This window comes from Nycticebus coucang, chromosome 10, assembly GCF_027406575.1.
Source record: "Nycticebus coucang isolate mNycCou1 chromosome 10, mNycCou1.pri, whole genome shotgun sequence".
Taxonomy (NCBI): Eukaryota; Metazoa; Chordata; class Mammalia; order Primates; family Lorisidae; genus Nycticebus; species Nycticebus coucang.
In genome coordinates this window covers 50,532,917-50,554,463 of record NC_069789.1, presented here as the reverse complement: position 1 = coordinate 50,554,463, position 21,547 = coordinate 50,532,917, and the positions used below count along the sequence as shown (strand labels likewise).

Genomic DNA, 21,547 nt, shown 5'->3' with positions numbered 1-21,547 from the left:
ATGTAGAAAAATGTCTTATTCCTGTGGAGTGCATACTTAAGGGGTATAATGTATGGTGTCTGGAATTTATCTTAATATACTTCACCAAAAAATGAAGTAAATACGGTGAAATAATAGTTGCCTATTAAATGTTGGTTATGGGTATATGAGGCTTCTTAACATTCTTCTTTCTACTCTTTTTTGTGTGTTCTAAAATTTTCATAATTAGCAAGTTAAAATAAAAGACCAATAAAGTAAAAAAAAAAAAAAATGCAGTCAAATGCAAAGCGCCCCAGCTCCCTCTGGTGACTAGTGGTGTTGCATGTAAACAAGTTAAGCATGCGCTACTCCTGCCCTCCAGATGCCTCCAGCCACTCCTCAGATACTCACAAGGAGGCTCTCACGCTCTTTTGTTCTTTTATTTGTGGTTATTGAGTTTTTAAACTTAGAAATGGAAGCAGACATCATTAGTCTCTTTAACAACCTGAATTCAGAGGATAACGTCTGGACCTTCCTGAATTTGAGTGCCAGCAGCTGGGTCAGTTGCACTATAACAACCATTGTCAGAGGAGGTTGTGAGTTCTCCCTGTCACCACTGAGGTTGGCAGGAAGGTTTTCATAGATGGGCAGTTTACTTAAAAAAGAACACTCCGTTGAAGGCCTTCCTTTTCTTTGGGGAGAGGAGGGACTGTAAGGGGGTGGTAGAGAAGGAGGAAAATAGTAGACACTCTGTCCCGCAGCCTCCTCTGAACCTCTCTCCATGTTATCCATTCCCTCTAAAATACATGCTGACCCATACTGGGGGCACCCAGAGAGCTCACAGCTTGCAGGCCCTTTTCTAGTTCTCCTCCAGCACTTTTGCCCTTACCAACTGAGTTGTCTGCTTACCAAGGTTGGCTTCTGCTTATTCCAAAACCTGTTTATGCCTGTTCTTATGGTTACAATTTAAGTACATGCAAAACAATAACACTTACATGTAGAACTCCTGTGAGATAGCATACACACATCATAAAAAAGTGAACACAGCTTGGGCCTACATCAAAAGTTGGCAACCAAATGTACTTTTTAAATATATTTAAATATGTAAGATGTTTAAGGTGTATATTCTAATTTAAGTAATTCTCAACTTTCACAAATTACATTAATAAGATGATCACTCTCATCTTGATAGTTTTATTTTTGTTGTTGTTGTGTTTTTTTTTTTTGAGACAGAGCCTCAAGCTGTCACCCTGGGTAGAGTGCTATGGCATCACAGCTCACAGCAACCTCCAACTCCTGGGCTCAAGTGATTCTCCTGCCTCTGCCTCCCAAGTAGCTGGGACTACAGGCACCCGCCACAACGCCCAGCTATTTTTTGGTTGGAGCCGTCATTGTTCTTTGGTGGGCCCGGTCTGGATGCGAACCTGCCAGCTCAGGTGTAGGTGGCTGGTGCCTTAGCCGCTTGAGCCACAGGTGCCGAGCCATCTTGATAGTTTTAGTGAGAGGTTTTTCCATGATATTGTGATTCTTGGTCCAGATTTGAGTGAAAATAATCCAAAATCAGATCATTAAAAAAGAAATTTTTTTTCCCCACTGAGGTTGGTCAGGAAATACATGGATTTCTCCCCTGTTGATTTATCTCCTCCTGGCATTTTATTTAGGTGACTATTAAGATCCACTTGCCTTTTCTGAGCATGCACTGGGAGTTGCAGGGAGACACTTTCCCCACCCAACCCCCTGTCCCTCACGTCAACCCCAGAGTGTGCTGGGAGGCCATCCAGACTTGCCATGGGTGATCCACATGCCCAGCATCAAGATCTAACTATATCATAAAATAAAGGACAGTGAAGCCTGTCAGTAGCGCTTGTAGAACATTTCATTCAGGTGCCTCAAGATCAGTTAGGGTTTGGGCATCACTTCCTGGGGAAAGCTAGAGAGCAAGTGTGCCTTTAGAGCAGCAAGTCTGGGAGGAGCCACTGGACTGTCTGCTCTTACCTGATGACCTGTGGGGTGGGTAACAGGCATCCTGCCTCCTCCCCCAGCTACTGTTCTTGAAAAGCCGCTTAGACCCTCACCTTAAAGCCAAGGAAGTTGATGAGTTAGGCCACAAGTAGGTAGAGATGAAACCTTTGGATCTGTCCCATCATAGCCCAGGATACAAGGACTCAGGGGCAGAGACTGTTTATGCAGGAATAATTTCACTACCCATGGGGACATGGCTGAAATTTAAGGCAGAAGTGTGTCCCTCTTGGAAACTCGGTTTCCTCATTGACTAGCTGAAGTGAGCGGACCTACTGGTCTCTCTGGTTCCTTCCAGCTGTGCCAACCTGCCAGGCTGCGGTGAGCAGAGTGAATACCGTCTGACAGGCCCCTTACCATTACCTAGGGCGTAGGGGTGAATGGACATCCCTGGAGTTAGGACGAGAGCTCGGATCTTCCAAAAGGAAGGGCAACTCTTCCCTTCCCAAGCAGAATCAGGAGATGGGGCTGGGGCTGGGGCTGTGGTCTTTCCGCTAAGACCTTAAATCTGACAGTTAGGGCGGGGAGACTCCTGTAGGAGGACAGGGACCCATGCAGCTCCACGCCCCAACTCAACTTTGTGACTGAGGAAGAGGCCGGGGTGGGGAAGAGTTTGCTCCATCTTACAGCAGCGTCTTGGGATGTGTGGGGGAGGTTCCAGGACCCTGCGGCCCATCACGCCCTCCTGCTGGTGGCTCAGCTCCTGAGCAGGGGAGTGGGGTGGAGGTGCGGGGTCAGTCGGTTTTGGGCGCCCGGAACTCGGGCATGCTCCAGGTCCGGGGCTGCAGCTGTGCGTCTCGCTCCACGTCCTCGGAGATGGTCCGAATGTCGCTGGCGAACGGGGAGATGCGCGCGCGGGTCTTGAAGGTGGTCAGGCTGCCGCGGGGCCGCAGGCTCCACTGCCGAGTCAGCTTGTGGGCTTCCTCCTCCTGCTTCATCCTCTCCAGGACTTCCTGCAGCACCGAGCGGAAGAGCCGGGACACCTGCTGCACCTCCGGCTCCTGCTCCGCCAGCAGCTGCCGGAACCTGGACGGGAGGGGGAGGGGGAGAGCGCGGCGGGGCCCCTCAGAGGCTGCAGCGACCCCGGAGCCGACCTCCCACCCGGGGCGCCTCAGCGGCCACCTGCTCAGCTCCCATTTCGTCCACTCCGCCCTGCAATCCTGAGTTCAAATCCCAGCTCCGCCATGTCCGGCCTTCGTGAGCCTCAGCTTCCTAGTCTGTAAACTGAGGTAATAGCTACCTTTTTGTGCGGTATGTAAAGGTCTTGACACTTACCTAAGGCTGTCCATGCCAGAGCATGAAGGGGACCCCCCTCCTCCCACCCCCCACAATGGCCCTACCTGATGTAAGACTTGCTGGCTGCTCCTCCCGCCCCCCCTCCACCCACTGGCCCGCGTGACCTCTCTGAGACAGGTGTCCGATCATGCCACTGCCCTGTGACATTCCTTCCACAGTGCCTGTCACTTTCTGGTTGAGGTGAGCTGTTTGCCGTGCTCAGGGGTCCCCTGCTACTTCCCAGACGACCCTGCACTCCAACCACATGTGCCGCTCCATGCCCCAGGTTCTCCTGGGTCCCTGTGTGCTCTCTCAAGCTTTTCCTCTGCCTAGAATGTCTTTACTTAGAGCTCAAGAACTAACTTTAGGAAGTCATACCCGGTTCCCTCCACCAGACTGAGAGCTGGGACTTCTCAAACTTCTCATCAGTGACTTAAGACCAGAAATGAGGCAGGACGATCATGACCTGCAGTGTTCCCAGCCATCCCTCACTTCCAGTTTGGCCTCCCAGCCCAGATTGCCTCATCAGCAGCACCACCTGGGACTCAGCCCCACCCCTGTTCCCAGGTGCTTCTGCAAAGGATGCGCTTTGGAAGGCTTCCATGGGGCAGCATAAAAAAATGGGAGAGGGTAAGATTATCTTCCTGGGGGAGGAAAGGGGAGGGGTGGTAAAAAGACTACAAAACCAAAGGAGTGTAGCTGGGGCTGAAGGAGAGGAGCTTTTAAAGAGAATGACAAGGAAAATGTGTACAATAGATGCAGGTGCTGGTTAAAGTGATGGGTGAGGGAAAAGTTGGGGAGACTAGGGAATTTTTAAATTTTATTGGGGGTGTGTACTTCTTTACAAGGAGAAAGGCAGATGAAGAACTTAAGTTACTTTGAAATTACTCTTCATTATTTGGAGTAGAAGATGCTCCTCTGACTTCGATATCATTCCAACCCAGACAGGCCACAGCTTACATTTATAAGGCTACATTTGTATTTGGGAATATTGTTATACCCAAGCTCTAAATGTTCATTGTCCCATTCTGAACCCTTTTCACACACACACACACACACACACACACCCCATTCTCTTTCTCTCCCACCCTCCCCACCCCCACCCCATTGGCAGATTAGTGTGAAAACTATATAAAACAGGATACATAAGAAACCAATGTTAGAGATATTGACTGGGAAGACTTCTCTAAGAAGGTGATATCAAAAATACCTGACAAAGGAGAAGCCAGTTATGTTAAATACAGAGGGAGGACAGAAAGCTCAGAGGCCTTGCATTTTCTCCCATCAAAACTCACTTTCTTCTAGGAGCTGCCTCCTGCCTCCCTCTGAATCCCTACCCCTGGCCTGGTATTCTGTGGCCTCCTTCAGATTCCTTTTCCTCCCTTGCTCCTCCTAACAGATAACTAGGTCATCTGCCCACCCCCCTTAGGCACCTCCAGGGCTGCTACCCTCCCTGAACCCTGCAGCCATGCAGGGGTTCCCATCCCGTGCTCACCTGAGGATGGCAGGCCCACAGTAGGATGGGTGGATCTTGGCACAAACATCTTCCAGTTGCAGCCGCTCCCCAGGGCTGAGGTCATAGGTAGGCCGGGGAGTGCTGGCCAGCCAGCTGTAGTCTACGCCCGTGCACACCTTCCTGACCGCATTGCTGCGCTCCCGCTGCTGTCTCTCAGCCTCTCGCATCTGCCCTGCCAGCTCCATCATGAGGGTCTCCAGCACCATCTCAGCTGGGCTCCGGGAGGACAGACGGGATGGGGCTTCATTCCACCGGAGCCAGGGGATAAGGGACATGGCTCCCGGCCCTGCTGAGACAGAGCAGATGGGTCTTTCTGGAGCCCCTCTGTCAGATAGCGTGGAGAACTGGGAAGCTCAAGGAGGAGGGAGCAATGCAGGGACTCAAGTGAGAAGCCCTGCTCTGCCCTCACAGCTGGGTGGCCTCTGGTAGGTCACTTAACCTCTCTGAGTAATCATTCTAATTCTGTAAGAAAAGATGGGGTTGTTGTGAGAAGCAGTTGTGAATCAACTTGGTATGTTATAAGCACAACATAAAAGTAAGAGACTCTCCTGGTTATAACAATTCTTAAAGCATCCCTGTGATTGAGCCCAGGGCACATCAGTGTGCCACAGTTCCAAACACAGCAGGAAACACAGAGGGTATAGCCGATGCTGAGTACAGTCTTATGCCTGTGATTTAAGTGGAAAATATGCACACACTCTCACATTTAGAACAGATCTGTATAGCCTATGTCAATCTAACAGGAAAACACCCTACGTTTCTAAATGCCTTCAGCCTATTGCCGAAGGAAACTTATGGCAACTATGGGGTTGACATTATCCTGAAGAAGCCCAGTTCACCTGCCCCGCAGTCATTCATTCATCACCGTTCATTCAGCAAGCATTAATCAAGCACTGTGCACACATCCATGTGGGCAAAGAAACGTGAAACCATGCCAGGGATCCTGCTCTCCAGGAGATGTAAGACTTGATGTGTAAAAGCCATGACACCAATGCGAAGAGGTAACTGTGAGGAGGAAGCTTAGGGTCATTGCTGGTGGAGGTAACTGTGATGGGGAAGCTTAGGGTCACTGCTGGTGGAGGTAACTGCGATAGGGAAGCTTAGAGTCACTGCTGGTGGAGGTAACTGCGATGGGGAAGCTTACAGTCACTGCTGGTGGAGGTAACTGCGATGGGGAAGCTTAGAGTCCCTGCTGGTGGAGGTAACTGTGATGGGGAAGCTTAGAGTCACTGCTGGTGGAGGTAACTGTGATGGGGAAGCTTAGAGTCCCTGCTGGTGGAGGTAACTGTGATGGGGAAGCTTAGAGTCACTGCTGGTGGAGGTAACTGTGATGGGGAAGCTTAGAGTCCCTGCTGGTGGAGGTAACTGCGATGGGGAAGCTTAGAGTCACTGCTGGTGGAGGTAACTGCGATGGGGAAGCTTAGAGTCCCTGCTGGTGGAGGTAACTGCGATGGGGAAGCTTAGAGTCTCTGCTGGTGGAGGTAACTGTGATGGGGAAGCTTAGAGTCACTGCTGGTGGAGGTAACTGTGATGGGGAAGCTTAGAGTCCCTGCTGGTGGAGGTAACTGCGATGGGGAAGCTTAGAGTCCCTGCTGGTGGAGGTAACTGCGATGGGGAAGCTTAGGGTCATTGCTAGTGGAGGTAACTGCGATGGGGAAGCTTAGAGTCTCTGCTGGTGGAGGTAACTGTGATGGGGAAGCTTAGAGTCACTGCTGGTGGAGGTAACTGTGATGGGGAAGCTTAGAGTTCCTGCTGGTGGAGGTAACTGCGATGGGGAAGCTTAGAGTCCCTGCTGGTGGAGGTAACTGCGATGGGGAAGCTTAGGGTCATTGCTAGTGGAGGTAACTGCGATGGGGAAGCTTAGAGTCTCTGCTGGTGGAGGTAACTGCGATGGGGAAGCTTAGAGTCCCTGCTGGTGGAGGTAACTGCGACGGGGAAGCTTAGGGTCACTGCTGGTGGAGGTAACTGTGATGGGGAAGCTTAGAGTCACTGCTGGTGGAGGTAACTGTGATGGGGAAGCTTAGAGTCACTGCTGGTGGAGGTAACTGTGATGGGGAAGCTTAGAGTCACTGCTGGTGGAGGTAACTGTGATGGGGAAGCTTAGAGTCACTGCTGGTGGAGGTAACTGCGATGGGGAAGCTTAGGGTTATTGCTGGTGGAGGTAACTGCGATGGGGAAGCTTAGAGTCTCTGCTGGTGGAGGTAACTGCGATGGGGAAGCTTAGAGTCCCTGCTGGTGGAGGTAACTGCGATGGGGAAGCTTAGGGTCACTGCTGGTGGAGGTAACTGCGATGGGGAAGCTTAGAGTCCCTGCTGGTGGAGGTAACTGCGATGGGGAAGCTTAGAGTCCCTGCTGGTGGAGGTAACTGTGATGGGGAAGCTTAGAGTCCCTGCTGGTGGAGGTAACTGCGATGGGGAAGCTTAGAGTCCCTGCTGGTGGAGGTAACTGTGATGGGGAAGCTTAGAGTCCCTGCTGGTGGAGGTAACTGCGATGGGGAAGCTTAGAGTCCCTGCTGGTGGAGGTAACTGCGATGGGGAAGCTTAGAGTCCCTGCTGGTGGAGGTAACTGCGATGGGGAAGCTTACAGTCACTGCTGGTGGAGGTAACTGCGATGGGGAAGCTTAGAGTCACTGCTGGTGGAGGTAACTGCGATGGGGAAGCTTAGAGTCCCTGCTGGTGGAGGTAACTGCGATGGGGAAGCTTAGAGTCACTGCTGGTGGAGGTAACTGCGATGGGGAAGCTTAGAGTCACTGCTGGTGGAGGTAACTGCGATGGGGAAGCTTAGAGTCACTGCTGATGGAGGTAACTGCGATGGGGAAGCTTAGAGTCCCTGCTGGTGGAGGTAACTGCGATGGGGAAGCTTACAGTCACTGCTGGTGGAGGTAACTGCGATGGGGAAGCTTAGAGTCCCTGCTGGTGGAGGTAACTGCGATGGGGAAGCTTAGAGTCCCTGCTGGTGGAGGAGGGAAGAGAGTATCCCAAGATCAGTGATTTTCAAGCGGTCTGCCATGGCACCCTGATGTGCCATGAGAGGATCTTAGGTGTGCCACAAAAAATTTTAAAGATCATGAATTCAATTATTTTCATAAGAATTTCCAAGCACAGTATATTCTCTTTTTTTCACTCTTTTTTTTGTTTTTCAATATAATTTAAGTATGCCACAGAAGTTTAACTATAGGTTCGAGTGTGCCATGAGATAAAAAAATGGTTGAAAAACACTGCTCTAGATGATGAAAGACCAGAGAAAGCTTGTGGATGGGACGGGGCTGAAGGTTTCCAAAAGAGGCTGATGGAGAAAGTGCCCTAGGTGTAGGAGTCAGCCATGGCACAGGGTAGGCAGCTGAGCAGGGCAGCAGGTGTGAGAGCAGAGGCTCTACCTCGTCATTGTGCTCCCACACAGGCCTGTGCAATGCAGATTTGGTGAAGGATAAAGGGACTAGGTGAATGAGTGAATGAATGGGTGAATGGGGAAAGAGCTGCCCCACTGTCTGTGCCTCTGACAACAGTGAAATGGAGGGACGTTTCTGAGCTAATGCCTGAAGCAGGTCTTCAAGGTGGCAGACCTCCACTTTACACACCCTTTCCCCCCTCTCTACCACAGAGCTCCCCCTTCCAAGCACTGGGGATCCTCTTCCTGCCTCCACTCTCTAGATGCACAGAAAAGAGATGTCATAAACGCAGTCTCAACAACATGGTCATGAGGGGTGGGGACACACACTTTTTAGGGAGCCTTCCCACCACCCTGCACCCCCAATGGTTGCCAAGAGAAAAGAATTGCTAGTGGTGGAGAATCAAAAACAAAGGGGAATATTACAACAGGGTAGCAGCAGCCTTCTGGAATGCCACAATTTAACCTCTGACTTACCCATGGAGATTGGAACCAATTCCCTTAGCAACCATCATAATTGGGAAATCTGAAAACTTTCATCCTCTACTCAACCTAAGCCTGTCACCACCAAGAGGCCTCAGAGCACACCGTGGACCCCTTCCTGGGAGGATGGGAGATGAGCACAGACCATCAGACCCTGCTCTTGGGGTTGGGAGCAGTTAGGAACTTTTCTTCTCAGCCTTCAATGACTTCTTGTGCCCAGAGTAATGAGATTGGGCAATAAGTGTACATGCTGAGGGTGGGCGCGTGTTCTGTCCTGAGAACCATGAACCCCAGGAGCGTCTGCCTAAGGCCATGGGATCTCGTCACCTCAGGCATAGGGCGGTGTCACAACTGAGTGTGTTACCTTTCCTGGAATGTTTGTGATTTTAAATGTACATGGGTCAGGTTAATGCTCAACACCAGAAGAGCGAATGGTAGCATTTCAGGTGTTCATTTGACACCACTGAAGAGTGCAAATGCGTATAGGTTATCCATTCCTTCAAGGGCTAATGAATATTCTGTGCTGTTTCATAGACATGTCACTCAGTGTCGCCCCCTCTGCCTGTGAAGCCCACCCATATCCACCTAGAACTAGTTCTGGGTCGACTCCCCTCATAAGCCTCTCCTGGCCTGGCAAGTGGGAATCTGTGAGCTGTCGTTTAAGGATCCATGAGCCCCATGCCCCAGTGTTTTAGTGGCTTCAAAATATACACAGAAATGTGAAAAATTGAAATTAATAATAATTCCAAATTGGTTATAAAACTCCTTTCAAATGTTTTTGAAACAATAATTGTAATATGGACTCAATTTATGCTGTTCGTGGCAATGGTGGGTGGAGCCCTCATTAGTGAACGTGTCCAAGGCCTGTCAAGATCTATCTTCAAATCATCCTGTGATGCTTACGCCTTTCAATGGTTCCCGATTGCCCTCAAGACTAAACTCAGACCCTTTCCGTGTGTACCCTCCTGGGTACTTCCTGAGCTGCGTCTCTCACCAAACCTCCTCTTCCCCCAACCCTCCCCCAGCAGTCCTCTGCCCCACACCCTGTTGGGCTATTGTGCTGCTCTCTCTTGCTTTCTTTCAGGCTTATACACGTATCTAAAACACTTCCAATCACCCCATTCTTGAATAAATCCTGCCTCAGCTCTTAGCTTACATTTTGCTTTAGGAGAATTCCCTGCCCCTCTCGACCAGTTGTGGTGCCTCCACCAGTTCTGGCTGGCCCCTCACAGCTCAGTCACAGATGTCCTGTGGTGGCTTGTGTACCCCTCTCCTCTCTCCCTCTCTAGACTGAGTTAGAAACCAGGTCTGTGCATTATCCTACCCAGTACCCAGCACCCAGCTCTCAGTGCTCAGCACCCAGTTCTCAGTACCTACACCTAGCACCTAGCACCCAGATCTCAGTGCTTAGTGCCCAGTTCTCAGTACCTAGCACCCAGCACCCAACCCAAGGTCTGAGCCACAGCAGATGCTCAATAAACATCCATAAATAAATGGAGTGTTCTTTATTTTCTAAATTATTTGGATTAATCCCAGAGACACAGATAGAATTGCTGTGTGGTGCTTTAGTCATTGGGGGAGTGTGTGTGTGTGTGTGTGTGTGTGTGTGTGTGAGAGAGAGAGAGAGAGAGATGTACAGCTGGACTAAAAATCTACCTAGGGAGCCCCTTCTCACCCCCAACTTTCTCACCTTTCCTAAGACTCGTTTTGAGGAACTCATCCTTGGGTCAAGCTTTGCCCTCCTTAGGGACCTTTTTTCTTCTTAATCTGGGTTTGTAGTTTAGCTGAAAGATAGCAAGAGAGTGCTTTGGCAACAGAGGGTCCTCCTGTGACTGGGAGAAATGTGGGGGAAGAAATGGGAGACACTGAAGACAACTTTTGCTGTCAGGGCAAACTGACTTTAGAATCTCTGCACCATGGCCAGTTAACGCCTGGCCAGGGCACTGGGGGCCTGAGCGACAGGGCCCACCCACACACTGCATAGTCACACCTGTAGATACAGATAACATATTAATAAATACTATATAAATATAAATTTAGTGTAGTTATAAGATTAACCTAAGTAGATAATATAATTAATATAATTATTATATATGATATAGTTATTTCTCAAATAATTTATTATCTAATTACTATATCATTTGTAAATGTATATTTTAAATAAATTATAAAAGCAAATTATTAAAAATCATTAAAATTACAAATTATAATTTTATAAAATTATTTAAAAATTATTTAATGTAAAATAAATGTTTAAAAATATTTATACATGTATAAATGTATATTTAAATAAATTATAAAAATATATTATAGACATTTATATTTACACATACGTCTAAGTATTTATATAACATTAAGATAACGAATTAAGATAACAAAATAAGCTATGTTCTAGTTCCTTCCCTGTCTGATAAACCTTTATAACAACTTGGAGGGCCTGAGCTCCCGCGGGCACATGGCGGTGTGGGCCAGGCCTGCTGCCGCCACTCCCAGCGACATCTCACACTGCAAGGAGCCTTGCAAACATGCACAGGGATGCCCCACCCAGCCTTCATACCCAAGGCCCACCCACACCCCACAAACAACTGTCTGTTTGCCACCTTCCAATCCAGGCTTGTTCATGCTAGTCATGCTGTCCGCCCCCAGGAGAGTAGGCCCGCAGAAGGGGCAGCTTCTGTGGGGAAGTGGGTGGGCAACTGTCTGCTATGGAGTTCCGGATCTCAGTCCCCAAAGCCTCAGACTCCTTGCTGTAAGTGAGGTGAGGCCTGCAGAAAGGCAGAGTATAGCCTGGGGCACAGCTCGTGGTGGTCCCTTTTCCCAGAGTTTAAAGCTTTTTGCTCCTGACCTGAGGGGCCTCTAGAGTCAGGTGCTTTGCCACTCACTTCACCCTGTGCCAGATGGCAGGAGCTGGGTAGGGTGGTCCCACCTGAGTGGGCTCTAGGCCTCTTGGGCCCAGGTGTGGGGCCCCACAGGAGGAGGAGGACATTCTGAATTTTCTCATCCCTGCCCTCCATACTCTCCTCAACTTTGGTCAGTGCTGGAGGCTTTGGCAGAGACAGGGTTTTTGTTGGAGCTATTTCTATCCCGGGGACCAGCTGTTGTCCCAGGAGGCTCTTGGGCTGGTCTGATTAAGTTCTTAAGGGCAGAGGAGGGAGGGGAAGAGAAGGTGGAAGGCAGCAAGGAAGAACAGGGACAGAGAGGCAGGTGGCAGGCCAGACAGATTCCAGAGGAGGCTACCTTATCCCAGGGCATCCCAGGACCTGACCCATAGCCGCGGCCAGGGAAGAATGTGGAGCTGGGGCATGGTCCATTCAACAACAGCTAGAGTGACCTCCCCTGGGTGTTTCAGACAGTTTGGGCTCTGCCCCTCCTTGCATTAATAGAACCAACTCCTCAATGCAAGCTCCAAGGCCCCTCACCCTCCAGCTGGCCATCCAGCCAATGGCAGCACTGTGGTGACCTCAGAGCCTTCCCGTGAAGAAAGCCTGCTTCCCACTCAGTCAATGGCACTAACAATCTGCATCGAATGCATGAACATTAATAAGATCCTTGTTTAAAAAAATTAAGACGGATGGGAAATTGGACTATAAGCTGGATATTAGGGAATGATCACTGATTATCTTAGTATAAAAATTGTATTAAGGACAGAGGAATACTGGCCTAGCCCCATCTTAGGAGGTGATGCTGACGTACTTATGTATGTCTGCCATAACATTTGCCAAACTATTTGACTTTTATTCAAATAATTTGGCAAATGTTACATAAATACGTATACACACACAAATGAACACATAGGGAAAAGATGGCAAACTATTAACATTTGGTGTATCTAGGGGGTGTTTATGGGTTTGCACATATTTGTAATTTCAAAGTTGGAAAAAATCTAGCTCAAAACCCACTTTTTGCTGGAAGCCTTCCAATTCATTCCGTGTGGTGGGCTTACATTGTTCCCCAGTACCTCTGCCCCCAGCTTCTGTGCTACTCATTTCTGTTGCTGTGGCCTGGGCTTCGGGGCCACGCACAGCGGGGTGGGCTGTGCCAGCCAGGCCTGGGGTCTGGAGACTGAAACCAGGGCCTGAGTTCTCACCTGCTCACCCACTCATTTGAGACTCAGACACAGGGGAGTGTCTGTGATGTGCTGGTCCCCGAGCCAGGGGCTGAGGCTCCCTCAAGTAGCGTGCATGGGAGAGAGAGGGGAAAACAGCAACTGGGGAACTGCAGGGCACAGCCCTTCTGAGCACGGAGAGTGTGTGTGTAGGTGGGTGGGGTGGGGTGGGGGAGCTCCAAGCGGGGGTGGGGACAATCAGTGAGGGCATGCCCAGAAGCCCCTGCTGAGCACTAGCTGCACTACTTTGGGTCAAGATCATTAACCAGCTAGGCCTTGCTCTCTGCATTTATAAAATGGGGTTAATATGCCCACTCTGTGGGGTTCCTGTGAGGCACAAATCAAAGAAAGTACATGAAGACAATTGGTAAACTATAAAATCCTGTGCAGTGACCAGGGTTCGGAATTCTTATGACACAAATGGGTGAATTCATGGCTAAAGAATTCAGAGAGCCTGGAGAGAATGAATGCCGCCTTGTCCCTGCCTGATGTCCCTGCCTGAAACGCTGACCAAATCGAGTGACACAATAAGTTAGAAGACATGAAAGCCAGCTGGGAGGAGGGGCTGAGGGCCCTGTGATTGTTAAGGCCCCTCCACACTTGTGGTCCTCTGTAAGAACTTGGGCCCATCTCTCTCTCCTCCACCGGGAGCTGAGATGGGGATGAGGTGCTGCTGTCCCATGACAGCCTTCTATTCTTGCTCCCCACTTCCATCTGTCCAGGCTCTCTCCCCACTCACCACCCCCACTACCTAAATCTGGAGATTGAGCCAGGACCCGGCATGCTTGGAGGACTGGCTATGCCCCATTCTTTCTTGCTTGCCAGCCAGCTCCGGCTGGTGTTGAGACTGTTCAGGCTTCAGCAGAGAAACCCCAAATTCCCTTCCCCTCCCTATCATATGCTGCCTTTGTGGCTCTGAGCCTCAGTTTCTCCACCTATAAGGGGATAATAAGAATGCCTACTTCAGGCGGTTACTGTGAAAATCAAATAAGGCAATATCTGTGGAAGTGCTTTATAAACGAACAAGGAGCTGGTACACCTAGATCTGGGGCTGTCATTATCACTTAACTCAGGGTTTCTTAGCCTGGGGTCCTAAGGAAAATTCAAAGTTTATGAACTGAATGGGGAAAAAAATCATCTTTATTGCTACTAACCTTTAAATGAGATGTAGTATTTCCTTTAATTATGACTGAGGACAGGGACCACAATAGTCAGTAGCACCTGTAACTTTATCTCCAGCAGAGATCACAGATGTTTTCATAACACTTTAAAGTTGGTATTCTTGAAATATCAGGTAACCTCATCATGACTACGAAATCATAGCATTTATTAGACCTGCCACTAAATTCCATTACTTTACCTGTTGATAGAGGTGCACATTACTATATGACAAATTGTTTTTAAAAAAACATTTTGATAGCTGTATTTCAATAGAGCTGGTTTCCTTTGTAATCCAATGAACTTAATTTTATGCATTTGGAAGCATTTTTCTCTGATAATGTACTCACAGGCTTCATAAACTCCCAAAGGGGTCCAGGACAGAAAAGATAAAGGCCATCCTGGATGGGTATAGGTTTGACCCCAGACCTGTTCCTGGCTTCTGGTCATGGGGAGGGGAGAGCTGAGCCCTTGTTTCCAGGAAAGCTCAGGCAATGCAGCCGTGGGCTCATCCAGAGAGCAGCAGGAACACTTCACAGTCTGCTCTGCCCTTGGCATCACTCACCCAAGCCCTTTATCTTCCATTCTCCTATCTTCGCCTTCCTCTCCCCTTTCCCCTTCATTACCCCCTCCACCTCCCATGCTCTCTGAGCCGCTCCTTCAGCCTATTTTTGAACATCCCCGAGGTTAATGTCTTTTCCGTTGCTCCCTAGGCGACATAACTGCCAGCTGTAGCTCGTTAGCTATGCCTGAAACACCTCCCCCAGGCCTCACGGGCGGGCGGGTGAGAGTCCTCTCTGGTTCCAGGCAGTTAGCAATCACAGGGGAACTAGGGATGTCTCAGTGGTGTGAATAAGGGGGGCCTTGCTTGGAGTTGGAAGCAAGGTCTGGCCTCCCTGCAGGAGGGGTGACAGCCTCGGTCACCAAGTGAGTGTGAGTGCTCAGGCCCTGTGCCAGCCACCAGCCAGCCAGGATGGTGCAGTCCCTTGGTCTAGGAATGCTAGTTTCTCAGTGCAAAGGAAGCCATGTGCAGGGCCCCCAGCCCAGGCTCCTCCACCTTGAAGGTGAGTTGGGTACCTGTAGGCCAGGGACCCTGGGCAGAGTAGACCCCAGGGCATAGAGTGGACTCCATGCCTGGCTGTCCCAGAGTCCCACCTGCTTCACTGAGCAGGCCAGCTGGCTGGGCAGAAACCTCCGAGTAGGTACAGGGAGTAGTGCCCCTCTCTCTGACCAATCTTCCTTCCAGCCCTGTTTTCGCTGAGACCCAAGGCCAACATCACAGATTGCAAATTGACCTTATTTCTCCTTAATGTCACAGAAAACTTGTAACCCACCAGACCATGTCTCACCAGGACTGACCTGTGGGTACTCCAGCCACCTGACAAACATCTGCTCATCTCTCAGGACCCACCACGCAGCCTTCCCTTCACTGGGCCTCACTGAGAGAGTGGTGATCTCTGAGGCCACCAGGGCCTGGCAGAAGGGCCTGTCACCACAGCATCTGTAACAAACACGTTTCCCCTTTTTGGGTTGTACATGTCTCTCGCAGACACAGTTATGAACTCCATGAGAGTAAGAGCTGTGTTTCTTGACTCTGCTGGCACACAGTAGGTACTTGATAAGTGGTTCCTGAATGAATAAACGGCAGCCAGTTCTCAAACTGAGGCAGAGGTGCACCCGGGGGAGTGAGTGCACAGGTCCAACTGACCCTAACTGGATGGGGCTAATCCCCAAGAACCTCTACCAGGCCCCCACGGGGACAGCCTGGACTCCCCTTCCAACCCTTGTCTTTTCCTTGGAGCTCCACCCTGCACCACTCTGCCCAGCTTTGCTCTCCTGGGTGTATTACCAGGGACTCACAGGCTGCTTGTGGTCAAGGGACCTAAGGCCCACATGTCATCCACGTGTCTGGGGCACTGCTGCATCTCTGGAGCCCGACTCTGTGCTATGGACTTAGTAGGTGCCGAAATCACAGTTCTCAAATCCATACAAGCATCTCTGATTGGGATTTTACCTTTCTTCTCCCCACTGTGTCCTCTCTGTAAAAGCTAAAGAGAAACTGCTAGAGCTGGGTTCTTGCTAAGAGGTTTACTGGCTCCAAAGCTATGGCTTCCCACAAGTTTATAAAGCAAGGACCAGGCATTGGCCGGGAGGATTCTGCAGGGCCTCCCAAGGCCACCCCTCCCAGCTCCTGGCCTCAGCTCTAACTTCTACAGGTGCGGCCATCCTAGGCCGCAGGGGAGGAGTTCTGGGGACATGGACTTCTTACCTGGCTTTCTGAGGTCAGCCTCTGCTGAGGCGCAAGGTTGCAGCAGGCTCCTGCACTCTCGTCTGCGTGAAGAGAATATCTGGATCTTTTCCAGGAAGAAGAGAAAGTTCAACAGCCATGGGAGGGAAGGGTGAGGAGGGCAGGTTCCACCCTGGACGTCTTCCTCCTTTTCTCTTCTGTTTCTGGCTGACACCTCATGCTTCTCCCCTTTCTGTCTCTTTCTGTCTCTGAGAAGTTTTGCGCAGTGAAAGCCTCACTGACCGGAGGGACCTCGCCTGAGCCAGTGTTTGGAGAGTGTGTGTGTCCCAGGAGGCTGAAGCCACAGTTTCCCAGATGAACGGTGAGGCGGGCCAGCTCCTGAGCTGCAGTTGCTGTGGAGACGCACCTAAGCCTCTTTCCTGGAGCTGGCATTATCTGTAGAGGGAGTGGCTGACCTGGCAACGACACGGGCGACACCTGAGATGGCCCTGTGGCAGGAGAGCACTCGTGTCCAGATGAAAAACTGGGGGCTCACCCAACCCTCTGCAGAACATCAGGTGCGCCTGCTGCTGGCAGGTGTTCGACACACCTGGTGGGCGACTCCTGGAGGGGTCCCCTCTATCCACTGACTCCTTCCAGCAGGAAAGGGGGGATTTCGGCTGCAGAGGGCAGGGGTTCGGAGAAGATACATCTCTACCTTTGCCCCACCCCATCTCTTACAGGTCCTGTGCTCTGCTTATCTGAGAAGATAAGGGCTGTGCTTAGGAAAAAAATCTAAGAGGAAGAGAAAAAAATATGAGGAGAAACTATGTTAGAGGCATTTGAGGTAATGTTTGGGGCTGGCAGAAGCATCCCATTGTTGCTTTCCAGCATCCCACACTCACACCTGGGCCTGCCCATCTCTGTTCTCTGGACACTCTGTCACTTGCAGACTGTTGTGGGTGCTGGCCAGCACGTGGCAGACGTTAGGTGAAACTGATACGGATGCAGGCTGCCCTGCAAGCGTACTGCAATGGGCTCTACAAAGCATTACAGTAGATCTTGGGTGATGCTGTACCAGGTACCAGGTGATGCAGTGACCTTTGGACACATCTAGTTTTGTGTTGAAAATAAAGCAGAAAGCACAGCCAAGGAGAAATTGAACTAGGCTGATGAAACTGGCTTTGATTGCCCACCTGCCTGCCTGCGGTGGTACCCGCTCTGTGCTTGCTCTGCAGCTCGTTCCATCCGCTGGTCCCATCTGCCTCCCTTCCTCATCTGCCAGGCAAGCAGGGTCTTGAATCAGGAGCTGGATCATACACTTCTCTTGACCAGTTCACGGCACAACAGTCTCATAGCTTGAGAGGGTCACTTAGGCATGGGAGATTCCCACATTTTGGAAAGCAGCTGAAGCTGACCCCCTCTGACCCATAGTTCTCAGAGGGTCTCCACCCCGGCACCAGCTAAGGCCAGTGTGGCCGGAGACAGGTAACAGGGAACACTTTAAGCACCCCAACACCATCCTTGTACTTCCCTGAGAGGCATGGCCAGAGATTCAAGGACAGAAATTCCAAGGCTTTTCCACACTGGGGATGGGGGAAGGAGAAGGATGAGGAGGCTCTGACTTCCCTTTGGGAAAGTTGCTAGAAGCAATGAGGAGAAGGAGCCAGTCACACACTCACTGATGCAACACGTATTTCTAGAACACCATTCTCAGGGGCATGAAGCTAGGAGCTGGATGAGGCTGCATGAGCCCATTCTCCTCCCCTCTCCATGTGCCCAGCTAGGCCTCCGAGTGCTGATCAGAGGAAGGAAGAGGCGGAAGACTGACAAGCACGTGAGGAGCAGGGACAATGTTAGGGCTCAGAGCTATAGGTTTTTATCTCCCTGGTGCATAACCTTGGGTGCTCTACTGACCATTCTGTGTTTGAATGAAAATGTTCACCCCTTTTCTACAGTCATGCCTTTGTCTTCTTACTTCCTCCTCACACACACACTCACACGTGTGCACACACACACATACAATTAATGTAATCGAGATCCCACAGGCCAATGTTTTGAGCCAGCAGAGGTCAGATCCCATTGCAACAGCACAGCAAGGCAGGAGGGAGCTGCAGGACTCCTGATCCTGTGACGCTGGGCAACAGGCCGGAGTATGGGCAGAGTTCCAGCAACACCCCTGACAGTGAGACTGGCCTCTCCCTTGCATTTTAAGTGATGTGGATGACCAGGAAAGGGAAGCCTTTCCTGCCCACCTCCCACCTCTGCCTGCTGCTTTGCTGCCATAACTCAAACAGAGCTTGGTGTGGGTGTTGGCTGCTCATTTATTCTGATTCATTAGCCTGTGGAGGCTTTGTGATTATCTTTCTACTGGGAGAATGGTGGTGGTTGTTTTGTCTCACATTTGGCATCAGTGGAAGTTGAAGCATTTCAACTTCAGCTAGAGAAACACCAGTGGCTCATCAACAGCCTCTAATAAATTGGCAATGTAGAGTTATGAAGCCATTGGGTCCAAGGCTGGATTACAAATGGCAGGGAGATTATGCTTCTTAGGTCAGAGCACCATGAGGTGGGTTCTCTCTGTCATGGCACTTGGCACTGTGCTAACGCATAGAAAGCTCTATGAGAAGGGATGATGTGGACCCTCTCTGCCCTTTCCTAGGTCCCGGGAGATTGGAGCTATTCCCTATATGTTCCCTTCTAATTTTTCCAGTTTTACCCCAAATATGTCACTTTATCCCCTATTGTTTCCTGCCTCTGAGCATGATGCAACCCCTACCCGAACTGCCCTCCCACCTGGGAAAGTCTGCCTTATGCACCAAAATTTAGCTCCAGTGGCAATTTCTTTGTGAACAGTCCTCTGTCCTTCTAGCTGCTCCTTCCTCTCCATTCTCCGAAGCCTCTTTCTTAGTTTTGCATGTACAGTCAAGCCTCATGGCTCTAAGAAGTATTTTCAAATGTGCCTGTTCACTAAAATGTATTGGTAATTTCAGTGTCAATACTGGTAGCACTTTTTCTTTCTTTTTTTTCTTTTTTTATTAAATCATAGCTGTGTACATTAATGCAATCATGGGGTATCATACACTGGTTTTATAGACCATTTGACACATTTTCATCACACTGGTTAACAAAGCCTTCCTGGAATTTTCTTAGTTATTGTGTTAAGACATTTATATTCTACATTTACTAAGTTTCACGTGTACCCTTGTAAGATGCACCATAGGTGTAATCCCACCAATCACCCTCCCTCTGCCCATCCTTCCCCCTCCCTCTCCTCCCTCTCCCCCTTCCCCATATTCTTAGGTTATAACTGGGTTATATCTTTCATATGAAAGCCATACATTAGTTTCATAGTAGGGCTGAGTACACTGGATACTTTTTCTTCCATTCTTGAGATACTTTACTAAGAAGAATATGTTCCAGCTCCATCCATGTAAACATGAAAGAGGTAAAGTCTCCATCTTTCTTTAAGGCTGCATAATTATTCCATGGTGTACATATACCACAATTTATTTATTTATTTATTTTTATTTTTATTTTATTTTTGCAGTTTTTTGGCCAGGGCTGGGTTTGAACCCACCACCTCCGGCATATGGGGCCGGTGCCCTACTCCGTTGAGCCACAGACACCGCCCAATGTACCACAATTTATTAATTCATTTGTGGATCAATGGGCACTTGGGCTTTTTCCATGACTTAGCAATTATGACTTGGGCTGCAATAAATATTCTGGTACAAATACCTTTGTTATGATGTGATTTTTGGTCTTCTGGGTATATACCTAGTAGAGGAATTATAGGATTAAATGGCAGGTCTATTTTTAGACCTCCAAGTGTTCTCCAAACATCTTTCCAAAAGGAATGTATTAATTGCATTCCCACCAGCAGTGTAGAAGTGTTCCCTTTTCTCCACATCCATGCCAACATCTCTGGTCTTGGGATTTTGTGATATGGGCTAATCTTACTGGGGTTAGATGATATCTCAAAGTAGTTTTGATTTGCATTTCTCTGATGATTAAGGATGATGAGCATTTTTTCATATGTCTGTGGGCTGTGCACCAGTCTTCTTCAGAGAAGTTTCTCTTCAAGTCCCTTCCCCAGCCTGCGATGGGATCACTTGTTCTTTTCTTGCTTACACATTTGAGTTCTCTGTGGATTCTGGTTATTAAACCTTTGTCAGAGACATAACCTGCAAATATCTTCTCCCATTCTGAGGGCTGTCTGCTTGCTTTACTTACTGTGTTCTTGGCTGTGCAGAAGCTTTTTAGTTTGATCAGGTCCAAGTAGTGTATTTTTGAAGCTGCTTCAATTGCCTGGCGGGTCCTCCTCATAAAATACTCGCCCAGACCAATTTCTTCAGGAGTTTTCCCTGCAATCTCCTCTAGTATTTTTATAGTTTCATGTCTTAAGTTTAAATCTTTAATCCAGTGAGAGTCTTAGTTAATGGTGAAAGGTGTGGGTCCAGTTTCAGTCTTGTACAGGTTGCCAGCCAGTTCACCCAGCACCATTTGTTAAATAGGGAATCTTTTCCCCACTGAATTTTTTTTTTTTTTTAAACCTTAAAAATTTTTTTTTTGTTTTGTTTTTTATTGTTAAATCATAGCTGTGTACATTAGTGCAATCAAGGGGTACAATGTGCGGGTTTCATATACAATCTGAAATATTCTCATCAAACTGTTCGACATAGCCTTCATGGCATTTTCTTAGTTACTGTATGTAGGCATTTGTATTCTGCATTCAGTAAGATTCGCCTGTACCCATTCTAAGATGCACGGTAGATGTGGCCCCACCCATTACCCTCCCTCCACCCATTGAATGTTTTTAATTGGCTTGTCAGAGATTAAATAACGGTAAGTAGCTGAATCCATCTCTCAGTTCTCTATTCTGTTCCAGACATCTACTTCTCTGTTTTTGTGCCAGTACCATGCTGTTTTGATCACTATCGTTTTATAGTATAGTCTGAGGTCCGGTAGTGTCTTTCCTCCTGCTTTGTTTTTATTTTTGAGTAATGTCTTGGCTATTCGAGGTTTTTTCTGATTCCATATAAAATTAAGTATTATTTTTTCAAGATCTTTAAAGTGTGACAGTGGAACTTTAATAGGGATTGCATTAAAATTGTATATTGCTTTGGGTAATATAGACATTTTAACAATGGTGATTCTTCCCAGCCATGAGCATGGTATGTTTTTCCATTTGTTAACATCTTCAGCTATTTCTTTTCTTAGAGTTTCATAGTTCTCTTTATAGAGATCTTTCATAGTCCTTTGTTAGATAAACTCCAAATATTTCATTTTCATTGGTACTACTGTGAATGGAATAGAGTCCTTAACTGTTTTTTCAGCTTGACTATTGTTGGTATATATAAAGGCTACTGATTTATAAATGTTGATTTTGTAACCTGAGATGCTGCGGTATTCCTTG

At 48.7% G+C, this 21,547-nt stretch overlaps 1 protein-coding gene across 1 annotated transcript in view; it reads right to left on the bottom strand.

Moving 5' to 3' along the window:
- Nucleotides 1-2,214: 2,214 nt before the first annotated feature.
- RD3 (RD3 regulator of GUCY2D) overlaps nucleotides 2,215-21,547 on the bottom strand; it is a 56,327-nt gene continuing 36,994 nt past the window's right edge. The window contains exons 2-3 of the mRNA XM_053608126.1: nucleotides 4,748-5,230; nucleotides 2,215-3,003 (exon numbers count right to left, since the gene is read on the bottom strand). Of these exons, the coding sequence (XP_053464101.1) occupies nucleotides 2,712-3,003; nucleotides 4,748-5,043 (588 nt within the window). The 5' untranslated portion in view covers nucleotides 5,044-5,230 and the 3' untranslated portion in view covers nucleotides 2,215-2,711. The remainder of the gene's footprint in view (nucleotides 3,004-4,747; nucleotides 5,231-21,547) is intronic.